Source organism: Ochotona princeps, chromosome 3, assembly GCF_030435755.1.
Source record: "Ochotona princeps isolate mOchPri1 chromosome 3, mOchPri1.hap1, whole genome shotgun sequence".
Lineage (NCBI taxonomy): Eukaryota > Metazoa > Chordata > Mammalia > Lagomorpha > Ochotonidae > Ochotona > Ochotona princeps.
The window spans coordinates 100,847,417-100,866,749 of NC_080834.1; the positions used below are offsets into that span (position 1 = coordinate 100,847,417).

At 52.4% G+C, this 19,333-nt stretch overlaps 1 protein-coding gene and 1 non-coding gene across 5 annotated transcripts; both read left to right on the plus strand.

Moving 5' to 3' along the window:
- EIF4G1 (eukaryotic translation initiation factor 4 gamma 1) lies at positions 1 to 18,561 on the plus strand. Of its 4 annotated transcripts, none has more exons than XM_004577740.4 (33): positions 1 to 147; positions 954 to 1,010; positions 1,264 to 1,357; positions 1,663 to 1,749; positions 2,819 to 2,995; positions 3,207 to 3,306; positions 4,374 to 4,486; positions 5,287 to 5,379; positions 5,582 to 5,648; positions 5,901 to 6,725; positions 6,977 to 7,065; positions 7,148 to 7,337; positions 7,433 to 7,566; positions 7,681 to 7,839; positions 7,954 to 8,139; positions 8,298 to 8,495; positions 8,710 to 8,856; positions 9,096 to 9,332; positions 9,507 to 9,611; positions 9,702 to 9,861; positions 10,068 to 10,168; positions 10,741 to 10,843; positions 11,071 to 11,173; positions 11,402 to 11,634; positions 11,774 to 11,892; positions 12,013 to 12,185; positions 12,836 to 12,961; positions 13,108 to 13,189; positions 15,165 to 15,263; positions 15,376 to 15,510; positions 15,633 to 15,714; positions 15,851 to 15,991; positions 18,218 to 18,561. In XM_004577740.4, the coding sequence occupies exons 3-33, from the start codon at positions 1,298 to 1,300 to the stop codon at positions 18,409 to 18,411; spliced, it is 4,818 nt and encodes a 1,605-aa protein (XP_004577797.2). In that variant the 5' UTR covers positions 1 to 147; positions 954 to 1,010; positions 1,264 to 1,297; the 3' UTR covers positions 18,412 to 18,561. The 4 variants fall into 4 exon arrangements, with proteins under 4 accessions (XP_004577797.2, XP_058518149.1, XP_058518150.1 ...); XM_058662166.1 differs by having other exon boundaries at positions 2 to 147; positions 7,951 to 8,139; XM_058662167.1 differs by lacking the exon at positions 1,663 to 1,749 and having other exon boundaries at positions 2 to 147; positions 7,951 to 8,139.
- LOC118758984 (small nucleolar RNA SNORD66) lies at positions 9,916 to 9,991 on the plus strand. Its single transcript, XR_004995913.2, has one exon. It is a non-coding gene; the product is annotated as a small nucleolar RNA SNORD66 (small nucleolar RNA).
- Positions 18,562 to 19,333: the final 772 nt, after the last annotated feature.

The window sequence follows — 19,333 nt, forward strand, 5'->3', positions numbered from 1 at the left end:
CCTGCGCCGGTCACGTGGGGGTGCCGGCTGCGCCTGCGGAGAAGCGGTGGCCGCCGAGCGGGATCTGTGCGGGGAGCCGGAAATGGTTGTGGACTACGTCTGTGCGGCTGCGTGGGGCTCGGCCGCGCGGACTGAAGGAGACTGAAGGTAAAGCCGCCATGTCCGGGCCCGACCCGGCCCCCCCACCCCCTCCCCCCGCATCCGTCGCCATCCGGGCCGGGACCGGCCACCCTGCACCGCCGCCCCGGCGTCCTGGCCCCGCGGCCCGAGCTCGGGCCCCTGCCCGCCCAGGGCTCGATCCCCGGCCCACGTGTGTCCGGCCTGGCCGGGCCTGGCTGCTGGGTGGGGGTGGGGAGCGTGGGGCCCCGCGGGGCTGGGTGGGCTCCGGGTTCGCCCGCCGCAAAATGCCACTCGGGCCCAACCCGAGGAGGCCCGGCTGCCCGCGGACGCAGGCACCGCGGCCCCAGGCCCGCCGCCCCCCCGTCGCTGCCGGGCCGCCTGGAAGTGACACGTTGTTCTTTGGCACTGGCCGGCGCTGCGCAGGGAGGGCGCAGGGGAGGGAGGCGGCGGGCAGGGAGGAGCCCCCGGCCCCGCCCGCCCTCCGGGCAGACCCTCGCGTTGCTTGAAACCGGCTCGCCGCCGCCCACCTGGTCTTTTATAAAGGCCGACTCCCGCCCTGCCTTGGCCTACACTCCTGGGCTGCAGCCCCGGCAGGCCTCGCCTCTGGCCCCGCGGCCCGGGTGCCCCTGAGGCAGGAGTCATTTTTCTGCGCCCCTGGGCCAGGCCCCGAACCCGGTGTCCCCGGGTGGGGGTTGGGGTGGGGACACCACGGCTGAAGCTGCTAGCTCCGTGTGTGATCCGGGAGCCTGGTGCCAGCGAGACCTGGAATTTCCGGTCTGGTTGGTCTTGGGCCCCGTGGAGCCAGGTTGATGCCCCTCACCTCCCAACCCCAGGCCCTCGGATGCTCAGAACCTGTAGGCCGCACCGTGGACTTATTCTTAACCGAAGGGGTGAGTGAGAGGGGGCCCTTGCAGCAGGTCAGGGTGGGGAGGTTGGGGGTAATGTGGATTCGACAACGTGTTGGTGGGGTGGGGACATGCACGGCCGGAGTGTTTTTTCTGCTGCTTCCTCCCTTGCCACCTCCAGCGGCAGCGCTTTGCGTTGGACCCGGCCCTTGCTTCAACCCTTCCTCCCTTCCCCGTCCCCTCCAACTCCCATAGCTTGGGTCTCTTCCCCTTTGCAAGCTTCATTCTTTCCCAACAGGTGCTGGGGGGACCCTGATGTGGCACCAAATGAAATGAACAAAGCTCCACAGCCCACAGGCCCCCCGCCCGCCCCATCCCCTGGACTCCCACAGGTAATTAGAGAGGAATTAGCTGGGATGGGGGTGGGGGAGACCAGGTTCCCGCCCTCGTGTGTCAGAAACAGGTTCCAGCCTTGGGATTTTCCCACCCCCATCCTTGTCAGGGCAAAGTGCAGCTGCCAGCTGCCAAATGGAGACAGGTCCCCTTGGCTGTCCCCCAGGGGCTGTCATGGGGAGGGGGTATGTGGATTGCTGAGGTTCTTGCTGAAGGTCTGCTCCCCTGACTTCACCCGCGTGGGTTCCAGCCCCACCCTGGCTTCCCCTCTTGCTGAACTCTGGTCTCCCCCCACCTCCTTCAGCCTGCGTTTCCCCCGGGGCAGACAGCACCGGTGGTGTTCAGTACGCCACAAGCAACACAAATGAACACGCCTTCTCAGCCCCGCCAGGTGAGGGGCCACTGGGAGGGGAGTAGGGGACCTGGGTAGCAGCTGGGAGGGGAACTGTGGAGACTGTGTGCTCTGCCAGTTTCCAGGCAGTTGATCTGTTTTCTGGCCTGAGGCTCTGCCACTGAGTACTGTTGGTTACTTGGTGGCTGGCCCCTTGGGGAGTAGGTTGTCGGTGAGAGGGGCACACTGGGGGCCTGGCGCCTGTGGAAATTGGGGTAGTGCTTTGGCCCCTGCTGCCAACCCTTTCTTTCCTGGTTCTTTTCCTGGGAGGTGGTCATTGCCCTGTTCCCTTCCCTGCCTTCTCTTTTGGGCTAGGGCAAGATAAATGCTCGAGCTGGTTTTTTGCCTTTTTCTGTTCCCCCAGTTCTTTCTCACTAAGTGGGAGGACTCTTATCCCACTGCTTTGGGTTTTCTAACCCCTCATCACCCTGGGGGTAATTCTCTTCTTTCCTGTCCCCATGTGCTCTCAGGGAGGATTCAGGTCTCTGCAGGTAAAACCCCTTTTCTAATCTGGAACATCTCCTGGTCTCATTTTCACCCTCATCCCTACCTAGTCAGGCTACAGAGGGGTTGGGAGTTTTTGGGGTCATACTTTATGCTGATTGAGTCCCTAGTTTGAGTGATGCATGTTAGAAGCTAAATCCTGAAGAGGGTGTGCGGGAACTGGGAGACCTGCATGTTGGCTCTTAGCTCCTCAGGATCTCAGGCAGAGCAGTGCATGCTGGGGAGGGAGGGTGTCCTTGAAAGGGCCCTTCCTGGGCATGCTGCATCTAGGGGTCAGGAAGCCCCTCAGAGGGTTGTGTGGTGGAGGTGCTGTGAGGATGCATGGCAGTGAGGATAAAACCACACACCCAACACCAGCTGTTCCTCTGAGTTTGGAGGGCTTATTAAGTGCAGGAGGCTACCCATCAAGATGGTCAAGTGTATCTTGGAAGGGTTGGTGTTCATCCTTAGAACCCTACAGTACAGTACTTCTTTTCCAGACCAGAGAGGCATGGCGGAGGGACCCAGTTTGCTGCTGCATGCTTTCTTTCTCAGTGTCAACTTCCTCTCTCCTCGCTCCTGACAGCACTTCTACCCTAGCCGGGCCCAGCCCCCGAGCAGTGCAGCCTCCCGAGTGCAGAGTGCAGCCCCTGCCCGCCCTGGCCCAGCTGCCCATGTCTACCCTGCTGGATCCCAAGTAATGATGATCCCTTCCCAGATCTCATACCCAGCCTCCCAGGGGGCCTACTACATCTCTGGACAGGTGAGGCTGGAGGCTTGGGAGCTGTGGCACCGTGTGTTCTAACTCTCGCCTTCCCTTGCCCCAATTCCCTTGACCTGTCTTTTCGTTAGAGATGGGACTTCTGCTCAATGCCCAGAATTGGCTTGTCCTGTCTTGCCCTGTGTTCTGTCTGTTGTCTGGTATGGCAGCTTCCTCAACTCCTTCTCTTCCCTCTTCTCTCTTCCCCACCCAGGGGCGTTCCACATATGTTGTCCCGACACAGCAGTACCCTGTACAGCCAGGAGCCCCAGGCTTCTATACAGGTGCAAGCCCTACAGAATTTGGGACCTATGGTAAGCAAGAGAGGGAGTGAGAGGTGAGAGTGCATCTCAGGGAACCGGAAGACACCCACTGCTTCTTAAAGCCCAAGACCCTGGTCATTGTCAGACTTGGCTTGGGGACTAAAAATAATAGGGTTAGTAGTAGGGATTGGTGGATTAATGCTTAATGGTTAACTGGTGTTGGTGGGGATCAAGGCTTGACTCTGTTGCCAAGGGGGTTGGGAGTCCTTGTGTTGAGGAACGTAGGCCCAAGGTGCAGAGGTTTAGAACAGCCTGTTAGACTTTCTGTGGTGGTCTTTCCATGGTGGCGGTGGGAGGGGGGATTGGCATGCAACATGGATTTGTGGCTATTTTTCATTTGTATTCCAGAAGAGGATTAGTCTGTTCTTTATGGCAGTGGTTTCCAAAATGTTTTTGATCACCTATCAGGAAAAAGTTTGAGTATGTACTTTTAATGCATGTATGTTTCTGTATGTATATCTATGCATAATTTCAACATAATGTGTATGACACTTGGGGAAACCAAGTGTAAATCATGAATGAGATTAAAGAATTGATCGCACTTTGGAGACCATTGCTTTAAGGAATTACTTTTTGGGGGGGGGCTCAGTTCATAATGTTACCTTTTGTTTCTTTGCCGCTTTGCTAAGGGCCAGATACTGAAACTAGGCTAAGGTTGAGTTGAACAGGCTTAGCAAATCAGCTGTTTCCTAGCCAGGCTGTTTGTTTCAGGTTCAGAGTAGTATGTGTTGCTGTGGGTGGGATACATACACAAGAGTTCCTTGGAAGGTAGAGAGGACCTTAGCTCTCCTGGTCAGCAGCTAGCATGTCATGGGAAGGAGTTCCTGCTTACAGCATGTGTGTGTCTGTGTCAGTCAGTGTCAGGAATTCTTGTAAACGCAGTTTAGACTGGTTCCCCAGCTTTGACAGACACCTAATTCCCTGGGGGAGGAGGACAGGGCAGGGCAGTGGGCCGGCTGTGAGTGATGAGAGGTTCTGAGGGTGGGAGGTGTTTGAGCATTAGTATATGGTTGAACCCGGACGCTGCCACCATTCTTCTTTTTGTCCCCTCCCCCAAGCTGGCGCCTACTACCCAGCTCAAGGTGTGCAGCAGTTTCCTGCTGGAGTGGCCCCTGCTCCGGTTTTGGTAAACCAGCCACCCCAGATTGCTCCAAAGAGGGAGCGAAAAACGGTGAGTGACAGCAGAAGCTCTGGGGAGGGTCTAGGAAATGGTGAGTGGAGGTCAGGTACCTTGGGGCATTGGTAGGAAGGAGATCTTTAGCTGGGAGTAGGCGGAGACAGCGTGGGGTATGTCTGGAATGCTCAGGTCTCTTTGAAAGACACTGGATTTGGGCATAGCTCATAGAAAGATTGATTTAACTGGAGTCAGTTCTCTGGGACCCGTGGGCTCTGGAGGCCCATCAGAACTCTGCTGGACTGTGGGTTTCTGGTGGCTTGACTTGAAAGTAGTTTGTTTTCTGTGGCCCCACCCCCCACTCTCAGTCCTGGAAGCTCTCAGGCCTCCGCCTCTGCTCAGTCCTCAAGCCCTGGGCGTGGTGCCCAGAATAGGGTGCCAGTGCTGGGGAAGCCGCTGAGTCACCCTGGCTCCACCCACTGGATCTGGGCCCTGCCCCCAGAGATCAGGCCGACTAGCCACAAGTGAGCCTGGCTAGGAGCTTGATGGGGGTCCTGCAGCCCAGGGTGTGCAGGCACTGACGTGGGGATTGCTAGTAGGGCAGGGGTGAGGGAGGGAGGGGCATTGTGATGTACAGGCTGCTCTGTGAGGTCAAAAGTCTCTTGTGGGTGGGGGCTTGGGCAGGGACTACAAGAGCAGCTAGATGGGTTGACAGTAGAACTCATGGGGTTTCTGGCACCCACCCACCTGCTGCCCAGTGGGGGGGGGTGGGGGGTTGACCTAGAGTCCCAGCAGTGGGGCAGGGTGGAGAGGGATTCCTCCTGCTGCCCTCTCATCCCATAGCTTTCTTTTCTCAGATCCGAATTCGAGATCCAAACCAAGGAGGGAAGGATATCACGGAGGAGATAATGTCAGGGGCCCACACTGCCTCTACACCCACCCCTCCCCAGGTATTGTCTGTTTGAGTGGCACCTTGCCTGGGATTGGCTATGCTTGCCTGGATTCCCAACTCCCTCAATCTTTTCCTTCAACTAAGGGATTTATTTCCCTGCTTTCCTGGATTTCTAGGCTGAGCTAAAGTAGAAATGGCTCTAGTAAAGAAGGGTTGTGGGACTCTTCAGTGCAAACTTGGTAACCCTTTGTGTCCTGCAGACGGGAGGCGTTTTGGAGCCCCAGGCTAATGGGGAGTCGCCCCAGGTTGCTGTCATAGTCCGGCCAGGTAAGTAAGTGGAGGGAGGTGGAGCCTTCCTGGGAAAAGGAATGTGACAGTTTAAAACTGCTGAGGTGGCAGGGCTGAATTAAATGGTGCTGGATAGTGACATGGGCTTCAGGTGATGGGATTGTAGGGGCCAGTTATATTTTGGATGAGAAGGGGGAAAATGTTTGGGTGGGAGATGCTTTGGCTGAGGGGAGGAGCACCAGCACAGAAGGACTTGCCTTTAGTTACTCACTCTTCCTTCCTATGGCACAGATGACCGGTCGCAAGGAGCAATCATGGGAGGCCGGACAGTACTGCCTGGCCCAGAGCACAGCCCTTCAGAGTCCCAGCCTTCGTCACCTTCCCCGACCCCGTCTCCACCCCCAATCTTAGAACCGGGCTCTGAGCCTAATCTTGCGGTCCTCTCTATTCCTGGGGACACTATGACAACGGGGATGATACAGATGCCTGTGGAAGAATCAACCCCCATCTCCCATGAAACTGGGGAGCCATATTGCCTCTCTCCAGAACCTGCTCCTCTTGCTGAACCCATACTGGAAGTTGAAGTGACGCTGAGCAAACCAATTTCAGTATCTGAGTTCTCTTCCAGTCCTCTCCAGGTTCTCACCCCACCGGCATCTCACAAGATGGAAATTCATGAGCCTAATGGCGTGGTCCCCTCTGAGGATCTGGAACCAGAGGTGGAGTCAAACACAGAGCTCGCCCCTCTCCCCTCTGCAGCTTGCCCCTCCGAATCCCCCGTGCCTGTTGCTCCAACTGCCCAATCCGAGGAACTGCTCAATGGAGCCCCCTCACCACCAGCTGTGGACTTAAGCCCAGTCAGTGAGCCTGAGGAGCAGACCAAGGAGGATACAGTGTCTCCAGCTCCCTCTGTCGGTCCCTCTGCCACTCCAGCCACAGCTTCCCCAGTTACTTCCCCTGCTCAGGAGGAGGAGATGGAAGAAGAGGAAGAAGAGGAGGAAGGAGAAACGGGAGAAGCGGAGAGTGAGAAAGGAGGAGAAGAATTACACGCCCCAGAGAGCACCCCTGTCCCTGCCCCCTTACCCCAGAGTGTGGAGGCAGTCACTGCCACCCAAGGTAAAGTGGCTGGATGGTGGAGGTGGTGCTGGGCAGGGAGAATAGGTCTTATGTTTGGCTGACCTGTGTACATCATGTGTCTGGGTCACAGAAGCCTGTGATGGCACCTGAGAGCTACAGGAAGGACTTTAAAGCCCAGACAGGGTGATGTGAAGAGGAAATTGCATCCTGGATTGCCTTTTAGTTTTTCCTGGCATTAGCTGTACTCCTTGAAATTATTCCCGTCCCTGATTTGCTTCTTTCTCAATTAGTGGCAGTATCTGTGCCAAAGAGAAGACGGAAAATTAAGGAGCTAAATAAGAAGGAGGCTGTGGGAGACCTTCTAGATGCCTTCAAAGAGGTAAGGAAGAACAAAGTAGGAGAGAGGTGTAAAACTGGTCATTTCATTCTGCAATCAAAACTGGATTGTGCCATGGTTCCAGGTTAACCCGGCAGTGCCAGAGGTGGAAAATCAGCCCCCTGCAGGCAGCAATCCAGGCTCAGAGACTGAGGGCAGCAGCGCGCCCTCCCGGGCTGAAGAAGCAGATGAGACCTGGGATGCGAAAGAAGACAAAATTAACAATGCGGAAAACATCCAGCCTGAGGGGGAACAGAAGTATGAGTATAAGTCAGGTATGCTGGAAAGGAGGGTGAAGAAGGGCTGGTGATTCCTCATAGAGTGTCAGAAGCTGAGAATATATCAGTACTTCATCCTCTTCATCTTGCAGATCAGTGGAGGCCTCTAAACCTTGAGGAGAAAAAGCGTTATGACCGTGAGTTCCTGCTTGGCTTTCAATTCATCTTTGCCAGTATGCAGAAGCCGGAGGGATTGCCCCATATAAGTGATGTGGTGTTGGACAAGGTTGGTGGTTAGAGGAGGATGGGGCGTTGGGTGGATTAGGGAGGAGCCTGAGGTCCACAGAGGGTAACCAGGAACCCCAGCCCCCTTGTGAGGCTTTCCATCTTCTCTCCACAGGCCAATAAAACGCCACTACGGCCACTGGATCCCTCTAGACTATCAGGCATAAATTGCGGCCCAGACTTCACTCCATCCTTTGCCAACCTTGGTCGACCAGCCCCTAGTGGCCGTGGTCCCCCCAGGGGTGGGCCAGGTGGGGAGCTGCCCCGAGGGCCGGTGAGTGGGGCTGGCTGGAGGCCCAGCTGGGCATGGGAGGTGCGTGGAGTGGGAACAAGTCAGCCATGATGTCTCGTGTGCTGAGTAGTTGTGTCTTTATCTTATGTTTAGCAGGCTGGCCTGGGACCCCGGCGCTCTCAACAGGGCCCCCGAAAAGAGCCCCGCAAGATCATTGCCTCAGTGATAATGACAGAAGATATAAAACTGAACAAAGCTGAGAAAGCCTGGAAACCCAGCAGCAAGCGTACAGCAGCTGATAAGGATCGAGGGGAGGAGGATGCTGATGGCAGCAAAACCCAGGTACTGGCAAGTCTTGCTTCTGGTTGCTGTTCCTGCTCCTCCGAGTTGCCTGCAAAGCTGCCTTTCTTTGCCTGCTCCGTCTGACCTTACCACTTAGCACCTGCCAAAGCCCCTACACTGTCCTGCCTCACTGGATCTTTGTCCACTCTCCTCGCCAGGACCTGTTCCGCAGGGTGCGCTCTATCTTGAATAAGCTGACACCCCAGATGTTCCAGCAGCTGATGAAGCAGGTGACACAGCTGGCCATTGACACTGAGGAACGCCTCAAAGGGGTCATTGACCTTATCTTTGAGAAGGCTATCTCCGAACCCAACTTTTCAGTGGCCTATGCCAACATGTGCCGCTGCCTCATGGCGGTTAGTTTTCTGGTTTTCTTGGTTTCATGGTCCGGCTTCCCGTTTTGGTTCCCAAGACACTGAGGGGTCGGAGGGAGGATGCGAGAGCTGAGGCCAGAGGTCTGCAGGCAGCATAGGGAGCACACCAAAGCGTAGCAGCTCATGGCCAAGGGCAGACTTGGATTACTGCCCTTTCCTCGAGCTAGTCTAAATGTGACATTCTTCTTACTGGCAGCTGAAAGTGCCCACTACAGAAAAACCAACAGTGACTGTGAACTTCCGAAAATTATTGTTGAATCGGTGTCAGAAGGAATTTGAGAAAGATAAGGATGATGATGAGGTTTTTGAAAAAAAACAAAAGGAGATGGATGAAGCTGCTACGGTGAGAAAATTTACCTCAAGTTTGTGGTCTAATCACTGCCTTCCTCCACCACCCAGTTATGTTCATGTTTGGAGTTTGGGATAAGCCTGGGTGGGGTGGGGATTGTTGTATCTTGAATAGGTTTGTCTTCCTCAGGACATGAGTACTTGCGGTTAGATTTGGCTGTGTAGACAATAGAGGAGAAGGGTTTTAGTTGAGTCTTTGGATGTGTTTAATCATCCCTGTCTCTTGACTGGCAGGCAGAGGAACGGGGACGCCTGAAGGAGGAGCTGGAAGAAGCTCGGGACATTGCACGGCGGCGCTCTTTAGGGAATATCAAGTTTATCGGGGAGTTGTTCAAGCTGAAGATGTTGACGGAGGCCATAATGCATGACTGTGTTGTCAAACTACTTAAAAACCATGATGAAGAGTCCCTAGAATGCCTTTGTCGACTACTCACTACCATTGGCAAAGATTTGGATTTTGAAAAAGCCAAGGTAGGGAATCTTGACTGTTGATGGGTAGGGCCTGAGCCGCACCCCCCTCCACCCGCCCGTCGTTCCCTGATGAGGTCCTGTTTGGCTGTCATTAGGGGGCTGCTGAGGGCCTGTAGTTGGTCATGAGGTGCTGAAACTTTTTTGATTTGTTTATTTATTTTGGCTTCTCGCTAGCCCCGAATGGATCAGTACTTCAACCAGATGGAAAAAATCATTAAAGAAAAGAAGACTTCATCCCGCATCCGCTTCATGCTGCAGGATGTGCTAGATCTACGACAGGTGTGTGTCTCCTTAGAGGTTTCCTGTATTCACGGACACTGCCTTGTCTGGTTGCCCCTGACAATTGTGCCTGGCCTCCTATCCCCACAGAGCAATTGGGTGCCTCGGCGAGGGGATCAGGGTCCCAAGACCATTGACCAGATCCATAAGGAGGCTGAAATGGAGGAGCATAGGGAGCACATCAAAGTGCAGCAGCTCATGGCCAAGGGCAGTGACAAGCGCCGGGGTGGCCCTCCTGGCCCACCCATCAGTGAGTCTGAGGCTGGGATCAAGGAGTGGGCAGTGAAGGAATCTAAGGGTATGCTTCCACTGATGACATTCTGTTAGTGCCACGTGTCTGGGCCACTGAATCCTCATGATGGAACTGAGGATCTGAGGAAGAGAAGGTGGGGATTCCCAAGGGGATGGGGCTGTTAGAATTTACTTGTTACAGCAGTATGACATTCTTTGTCTCAGGCCGTGGCCTTCCACTTGTGGATGATGGTGGCTGGAATACAGTCCCAATCAGCAAAGGCAGCCGTCCTATTGACACCTCACGACTCACCAAGATCACGAAGGTAATAGGGTATGCTGTATGGTCAAGCAGGCATGAAGCTCACTTTGGCTCTTGGTCACCTTGCTTTCCTAAGATTGGGGAAGTGATTGCTGAATCCTCTCCCTTAGGCTAACTGGTTAGGATGTTGGAACTGGGACTACCGGCTCTAAGGAATATATTCACATTGGTCTGAAAATGGCCAGCAAAGTGACACGCATACCAGTTCTAGCCTTTTGCCTGCTTTCGTGTATTCTGTGAGCCAAGAATGGCTTTTACATTGTAAATGATGGAGAAAAATCAGAAGTAGAGTGTTTTACTATGTACAAGTAATGAAACTTAAAATTTGACTGTCCATAGACCCTGTATTGGAATGCAGTTGCGTTCATTCCCTGAAGTATCACCTGCAGCTACAAGCATGCTACAGTGGCTGCAGTAGAGACTTGGCAAGGCTAAATGTTACTGTCTGACCTTTTCACAAAAAACGATTTGCATGATCCCCGGTCTGGGCCTCACTATCTGTGTGACTGTGTGGTGATGCTGGGTAAGAGCTTTGGCCAAGCCAGGCCTGTAACTGTACCCCCTCTCTTTCCTCAGCCTGGCTCTATTGATTCTAACAATCAACTCTTTGCACCTGGAGGGCGCCTCAGCTGGGGCAAAGGCAGCAGCGGAGGCTCAGGAGCCAAACCTTCAGATGCAGGTATGGAGGCTGCTCTGTGGAGCTGTGTGGTTACAGTCTGGGCTCCCCTGGAGGCAGTGTTACAGGGGAGGCTTTTAGTTCAAAGGTTATCCAAGAGATGCATATGTGATTCAAAGGTGGAACTCCTTTATTTCGGCCCTGAGACAAACTATCGTTGATGGCAAGCAGGGAAGAGAATGGAAGCAACCAGAAGTCTTAATTAGAGCTTTCTTTATTTTCCTTCCTAGCATCAGAAACTTCACGTCCAGCAACTAGTACCTTGAATCGCTTCTCAGCCCTTCAGCAGGCAGTGCCCACAGAAAGCACAGATAACAGGCGTGTGGTGCAGAGGTGAGAGCTCATGCTTGTCGTCTGCACACTGAGTACGGCAGCTGGGTTTCACTTGTTGCTATAGGATTAGGGATTCCTTAAGCCTAGAACCCCTGGCTGAGAGGCTCAGACTGGGCATATTCCTAATGCCAGGAATGCCACCCAGCATACTCGGCATGTAGGATCATTATCAGCAAGTTGTCTGGGCAGTACAGGTGAGAAGTGGCCTGTTGTCCATTTTTCTTACAGGAGTAGCTTGAGTCGAGAGCGAGGCGAGAAAGCTGGGGACCGTGGAGACCGCCTAGAGCGAAGTGAACGGGGAGGTGACCGAGGGGACCGGCTAGATCGTGCACGAACGCCAGCCACCAAACGGAGCTTCAGCAAGGAGGTAGAAGAACGAAGTAGAGAACGGCCCTCCCAGCCTGAGGGACTGCGCAAGGCAGCTAGTCTTACTGAGGATCGGGACCGAGGCCGGGATGCTGGTGAGACTGGAAAAGAAGGGTGTGAGGAGGGTGCTGTCTGGCTTGGGATCAACTGGTCTGCAGTTGTCTTGGTAGTTCCAGATTGTTTACTAGGGAAGAGTGGATCTGAAGAGTTGGTCTGTCTGTTTTCTTACTGCAGTGAAGCGGGAAGCCACCCTGCCCCCTGTGAACCCCCCGAAGGCTGCACTCTCTGAGGAGGAGCTGGAGAAGAAGTCCAAGGCCATCATTGAAGAATACCTCCATCTCAATGACATGAAGGTAGGTGGCACAGGGTTGCAGGGGAGGGGATGCCTGATGAGTTGCACATCGAGATACTTGGAGGTGGCAGCCTCTTGTTCAGACGGTGACCCCTTTTTCCCCATGCCCTTTGCCCCTCAGGAGGCAGTACAGTGTGTCCAGGAGCTAGCCTCACCCTCCCTGCTCTTCATCTTTGTGCGGCATGGCATCGAGTCCACTCTGGAGCGCAGTGCCATTGCTCGTGAGCATATGGGGCAGCTGTTGCACCAGCTGCTCTGCGCTGGACACCTCTCCACTGCTCAGTACTACAAAGGGTATGATTGATTGCTCTGGACATATCCACAGTTCCTGTCTTCTGTGTTGGATCCATGGAACTTCACATCAGAGTGTAGCCTCCACCATCTCTGTAATCTGTAAATGTTATTTTGGGAGGAGGGGAAGGGCAATCATCCTCAACCATCTAAGACTAGAAGAAGGTGGTCTTAACTTGAGGAGTTACCTCATATCTTTTTTAAAGATTTATTTTATTATTATTTTTATTGGAAAGTCATATGTACAGAGAGGAGGAGAGACAGATTTTTTTTGACTGCTGATTGACTCCCCAAGCAGCCGCAACGGCCGGAGCTGAGCCAGTCTGAGGCCAGTAGCCCGGAACCTCCTGCAGGTCTCCTGTGCGAGTACAGGGTCCCAAGGCTTTAGGCCATTCTCGACTGCCCTCCCAAGCCATAAACTGGGAGCCGGATGGAAGGCGGGGCTGCCAGGATTAGAACCAGCGCCAATATGGGATCCCAGCGCGCTCAAGGCAAGGACCTTAGTCGCTAGACCACAACACCAGGCCCAGTTACCCCAGATCTTAAAAAGTATCCTTGGGGAACTCTGTCGTAGATCCTTGCCATGTTGTTCCAGAAGAGGCTAGGGGTCTGACTTGCCTCTCCGGAGTGCCTACTTAGAATTCCCTTTGCAGGCTATATGAAATCCTAGAATTGGCTGAGGACATGGAAATTGACATACCCCATGTGTGGCTTTACCTGGCGGAACTGGTAACACCCATTCTGCAGGAAGGTGGTGTGCCCATGGGGGAGCTGTTCCGGTAAGTCCCTCTTGGAATTTGGGGGAGGGTAAAGACTGGTGGAAAGGGATTAAAGGAAGAAGGTGTGGGAGATTGGATGCCTGAGTTGTGGAAGCTGGCAGCAGTGTTTGTTTTGTTTTGTTTTTTGTTTTTTCCTTCTCTTCTAGGGAAATTACAAAGAATCTGAGACCCCTGGGCAAAGCTGCTTCCCTGTTGCTGGAGATCCTGCGACTCCTGTGCAAAAGCATGGTGAGTGAAGATGTGTTTGGGATTCCTCCTCCTGCGTGGTGTGGCTGCTTGTGTTGGCTCTGAAGCCTTCATGGTTCTTTGATGGGATGGAGTCATGATGATAGCAGGACTGTGCTGGTACTCAGAGGAGGAGGAAAAGTGAAGCAGGCAGTATCCTTCAGACTGCTTCCTGTCATGTAGGGAGTAGTCTTTTCTGGCCATGCTGGGCAAGAAAGGCAGTCTAGAACCCTAGGTTGGTGATTGACTTATTCATTATTCACATGTTCAACTAGCACTTTTTTGCTTATGATGTACTAAATACTGGGATACAGCAGAGGATGGGAAACAAATTAATAGGGTGAACATTTGGCTTAGTGGTCAAAATGCTCATGTCCCATGTTGAATGCATGGGGTTCAGGTCATCCACGTGGGAAATCTAGCTTGTGATCCCACCTCCTGAGTCTCCAGCAGCCCAGCCCCAGCTGTATGGGGCATTTGGAAAGTGAACCAGCAGATGAGAGGTTTCTCTGTGTCTGTTTCTCCAGTAAATTCTTCTTTTAAAAAGCGCCAGTGTTAAGTAAGTAAAGTGTGAAATAAAATAATTGAAAATTGTTGAAAAAGTGTTTTGAGAAGGTTGCACACAAGCATTTGCAGTGTTCATGCCAGCAGGCTTTCTTTGAAGGTCACTGGAGACTGTACAATGAAATTTATAGTGATGAGTGAGTATAAAGGTGGCAGGATGGGGAAAGACAGTATGGTAGTGAAAAACCAGAATGTGTAGTTTCAAGAGTCTGGCTATCTGGTATCTGGAGAAAAGAAGCTAAAAGAACTTGATTTTTCAGCATCATGATCTGATGATAAACATATATTCCAAGGCATTTTCTGTTTAGAATTAATAATTGGCATATGTACACTATTTATGTACATACAATCCTTGACTTAACAGTGGTTTCAATTTAGGATTTTTCAGTTTTATGATAGGATTTTTTTCAAGGTGTTGTTTTTTCAGATTGGGGTGTTTTCGACTTAGGGTGGATTTTTTTAAAATGTACCCGTCATAAGTCAAGGAGCATCTATTATTCATAAATTCTAAGGTGCCATGGATTGAAAGATTTTTTATTTACTCATTACTAACAAAAGACCTTCTATTTCTAAAGTGCAATATAACTATAATAATGTTTTTAAAAATATGAAAAAATGCATTAAGATAAATGAATTATGGCCTTGTTACTGGATGGTGTCATCACTCTTACAAAGAGTCCTGTGGGGTCTCTTGTTCCCTAGAGAAAATGAGTTCAGATTGTTACTTTTTTGTTTTGTTTATTTATTTATTGTTATTGCAAGGCCAGATATACAGAGAGGGGGAGAGACAGAGAGGAAGATCTTCCATCCGATGGTTCACTCCCCAAGTTGCCACAATGACTGGAGCTGAGCCAATCCGAAGCCAGGAGCTTCTTCTGGGTCTCCCACGCGGTGCAGGGTCTCAAGGCCTGCACCATTCTTGACTGCTTTCCCAGGGCACAGGCGGGGGAGTTGGATGGGAAGCGGGGCTGCTGGGTTACAAACCGGTGCCCTTATGGGATCCTGGTGTGTTCAGGGCAAAGACTTTAGCTGCTAAGCTATTGCTCCGGGCCCAGATTGTTGTTTAAGATTCATTCCTTCCCATAAGCAAACACCTGTTTTATGGAGTTATGAGAAGCCAGGCTTTTTAGATGGAGGTGACATTGGAAGAACAAGAGGGAATATATATAACCTGGTTATTTGTAGTCCTTTCCCTCATCCTAATGTCAGGACTATAGTGGACAAAAAAATTCCTGCTTGTTGGATGCCTTCCCTCCATTGGACTTATAGGCATGGAAACATTGTGTCTGGGGTATCTGTCATCCTAGCTTCTAATAGGTACTTAGTGGATTTTCAGCAAATAACCTGCTGGATTTTGGTTGCGCCATTGAGTCCTAGGAGAGGGTGGTGGCTGAGTTGGTCTTGTGTTTTCCAGGGTCCAAAAAAAGTGGGGATATTGTGGCGTGAGGCTGGTCTCAGCTGGAAAGAATTTCTGCCTGAAGGCCAGGATGTTGGAGTATTCGTCACTGAACAGGTTTGGGGCTGGAGTTGGGTTAATTTTAGCATTTGGTTCTATCCAGTCTTCACCTAGTTGCCTCATGTGTTGATTGGTATGTCTATCACTTGACTGGGTCTTTTGGTTGCAGAAGGTGGAGTATACCCTGGGAGAGGAGTTAGAAGCTCCTGGCCAGAAGGCACTGTCCTGTGAGGAGCTGAGCAGGCAGCTGGAGAAACTGCTGAAGGAGGGGAGCAGTAACCAGCGGATTCTCGATTGGATAGAGGTGTGTATCTCCTGATTGTGGTCAGAAGGGCACCTCTTCTTGGGGTGGCCTTGGGGGAGGCTGTGCAAGAGTGGACCTAGGGCATAATTTTGAACCTGTGGACCATTGTGTCTTCTATATAGGCCAACCTGAGTGAGCAGCAGCTAGCATCCAACACATTAGTTCGAGCTCTCATGACAGCTGTCTGCTATTCTGCAATTATCTGTAAGAGGGGTCGGGGGAGATGACTGGGGACAAGGGTAGACCCGACAGACAGATGGGAGGGAGTTCAGTCTTTACCTCCTAGGTCTGAAACAGATTATGACTCTCATTTCACTAATTCCTGCCTTCTTTCCTATAGTTGAAACTCCTCTCCGAGTGGATGTTCCGGTGCTGAAAGCGCGAGCAAAACTGCTACAGAAATATCTGTGTGATGAGCAGAAGGAGCTGCAGGCGCTCTATGCCCTCCAGGCCCTTGTAGTAACCTTAGAACAGCCTGCCAGTAAGAGCCAGGCCTCAGGGTTGGGTAGGGTAGGGAGGGACTGCTGGATAGCAGAAAGTAGTCATGGAAGGGGATAGTCACTGGTGCGGTGCCTTGCTGTTTTGATTTCCTATCGCAGAGGTTGCTGCTCTGCTTGCCAATGGAAAAAGTAACTGAAGGACCTGCATTTATCTGTTACACAGTATCTTACAGGGATCACCATGTCATGTGCCCCCTCTGGTACAGGGCTGGAATGCCTTACCTTTTTTCAGTTGCCACCATTGTTTAGGGCAGGTGGTGTTAACCTGCTGTTTTCCATATTGAGAGGTTGAGTCTGGGGTTACATACTGAACAGATACCTGCTGTGTTTTGTCAGGGCATGGAGTGTTCTCAGGCACTAGGGTCAGATGCAGTTCTCTTGCTGACGTGGAGTAATGAGCTGGGGTGAGGGGGTTGCTCTCTGCTAGCACACCACTTTGAGGGATGGTGACTGGGAAATGGGGTGCATGAAAAGTGGGAAATGCGAGGGAACTTTTAAGCAAAGGCTGTGTGTATAAGGAAGGAAGGCCATGAGGTCAGGAGAATTTAACACAATGGAAGAGAGCTGTGGAAGAGTGCAGCTACCTGTGGTGAATGAGAGGCAAGATGAGGTGGAGTGAGTTAACAGCGACCAGGTTGTGCAGGGCCGCTGTCTTCATCCTGCCACCGTGATAAGGATGGTGGAATATGGTGACTAACTACAATAGGATTGGTGCTAGTGACTCAGCTTTGTTGGTGACGGTGGGGGTGGTGGAGGCAAGTGGGCAGAGCTAAACATTTTGGAAGTGGAATTGATAGCTGTTGGTCACACCAGTCTGGTGAGGGACTATGAGACTAGGAGTCAGGGTGAGACTCAGGATAGTTTCAGCAGGTGAGATGATAGTGTGGTGACATTGGCTGGGATAGAGAACACTGAAACAAGTGGGCAGCAGTCCCTGCATGGGAGGGGCAAAGATGTCAGCCAGGCATCCCGACTGGGTCCAATTGGAAAGAGGAAGAGAGGAGGTTAGAGGCAGCTTTGAGTTGCTGATACTGAATCATGTGTGCAAAGTGCAAATGGAAGAAAGGGGGGTTGCCTGAGGCAGTGAGGAGGGCAAGGGGGAATACTGAGATGGGGTACAAAGAGGTGGACAGTTAAGGGCTTCTGGAATCCAAAATCATGGTGACCACCCTGATAGAAACTTTTTGGCGGGGAGCTGGGGAGGCAGACTACAGATTGGAAAAGGCTGGGAAGTACTTCACTAAGAGCAAGTATGGACAAAGTCTTACTGGGGTCTTACTGGGTTGTAATTGGAATGGGAACCCTCTGCTTAGGTGGCAGAATGGACGTTTGATTGTATGGAATCCTCAGGATGTGGTGTGTATGGGATTAGGAGAGCGAGTGTGGGTTAAGAGACAGATGGACCATGACTCTGGGATAGGATTGGGGAATGGCTGGCATTGAGGAGGCCCAGATGTGTGAATTTGAGGCTAAGAATGCTCCTGCTGAAAGTCCTGGCTCTGTCAGGAACTTCTCATGTCTGAAATTTAGTTCTGTGCTTTTTAAAATTTAATTTACCGCCCTCTGATTTTGGGTATAAATATTTAGTGTGAAAATTTGGTTTGGGAAGAGTAATAGTAAATGTGTGGAATAGAGTGAGTTGTGTTCAGGGATTATAGGTCAAGTGCTTGGGAGAGGATACCCAGCAGTCAGGGATGGTGGAGGGAAAAAGGAGGTGGGGCTTGAGTCTTGGCAGAATTCCACAGTGGAGATAAAGGATGTTACTGGCAGGGGATGTGGCACCAGCTGATGTGTCCAGGACCAGGGAAGACATGGGGAGAAACAACTTGGACCAGGAGCTTGTTGGACTTGGACTGTTTGGGGCCAGTGAGTGTTCTAGATTACACCTTCAGTATTTGTGATCATTGGGTAACTCCAAATGCAGGAGCACCAATTCTGCCTGTAATTTTCCCTCACTAAAGTTACCATGAGTGGAGAGGTTAGAAGCTGCCAAGGTGAAGCTAGGCAAGTTTGTAAGTTTTTTCTGATGGCGGAATGGCTCGTTCCTGCACACCAGTCGCTGATTCTATGTGTGGGGGTGATCAGACAAAGGCGGCAGGCTGGTGGGTCAGGGTCTTTGAACTTCTGGAACTTGGGAGGGAACCCTGGGGGACAGGCCGGCATGGCTATGGCTATGTGGCTCTAACTGCTGTCCTGCTTGCTTTCAGACCTGCTTCGGATGTTCTTTGATGCCCTGTATGACGAGGACGTGGTGAAGGAGGAAGCTTTCTACAGCTGGGAGAGCAGCAAGGATCCTGCTGAGCAGCGGGGCAAGGGTGTGGCCCTTAAGTCAGTCACAGCCTTCTTCAAGTGGCTTCGTGAGGCGGAGGAGGAGGAGGAGGAGGAATCTGACCACAACTGAGGGCTGGTGGGGCTGGGGACTTGGAGCCCCATGGACACACGGATGGCTCTGCCAGCTGCCTGGACTGCAGGGGGGACGGCAGCAGTGGCGGCGGTGGCAGTGGGTGCCTGTAGTGCGATGTGTCTGGCTAATAAAGTGGCTGAAGAGGCAGGATGGCTTGGGGCTGCCTGGGGCCCCCTCCAGGATGCTGCCAGGGGGTGGCCCTCTCCTCCCTGTGGGGCACAGAGCTATATTATATATAAAGTCTTGAAATTTGGTGTGTCTTGGGGGGGACACCACCGCCTGCCCCTGGGGTCCTTTTTTATTTTCTGAAAATCACTCTTTGGGACTGCCGTCCTCGCTGCTGGGGGCATATGCCCCAGCCCCTGCACCACCCCTGCTGCTGCCTGGGCAGGGGGAGGGGGGGCACGGTGCCTGTAATTATTAAACATGAATTCAATTAAGTTCCCTGCCTCTCTGTGTTATGGCCTGCTGTCTCTGGAGAAGGGGTGTGAATATGGGCAGCCCCCTTTCCAGAGCTGGCACAGTAGCATTATTCCCTGTAACCTGGCACCCCTCCTTCCTCTTCCCCTGTCCATGATTGCGGGGATTTGTTCCCACTTTCCTGGAGGGTGGGAAGTTTGTGGTGGGCACGGTAGGGCTGCCCCCTTTGGAATGGAGAAGTGCTGGGGGACAGCTGTGAAGTAACTGGCATTCTGGAGTGCTTGCTGCCAGAAGGTGGAGGACCTTAAGTGGGGTGGAAACTCTAGATTGCAGTCTGTATTAACGGAGACGTCCCTTACGACCTCAAGATGGCATCTGAAATGAGGGGGGCTGAATGCGGTGAGGTTTTCAGCCCCTGTGTAGAGTACCTGGGCACAAGTTTGAGTTTCCTCCTGACCTGCCTTCCCTGTGACTCCCTCTGGTCTGGGAGCAGAAGACT

What these genes read in the sequence shown, in the direction of transcription:
- EIF4G1 (XM_058662166.1), top strand. Translation starts at nt 1,298, where the DNA reads ATGAACAAAGCTCCACAGCCCACAGGCCCCCCGCCCGCCCCATCCCCT. An exon ending in CATCCCCTGGACTCCCACAG is followed by an intron (nt 1,358 to 1,662) that starts GTAATTAGAGAG and finishes CACCTCCTTCAG; the next exon opens with CCTGCGTTTCCCCCGGGGCA. An exon ending in TGTGCCGCTGCCTCATGGCG is followed by an intron (nt 8,496 to 8,709) that starts GTTAGTTTTCTG and finishes TCTTACTGGCAG; the next exon opens with CTGAAAGTGCCCACTACAGA.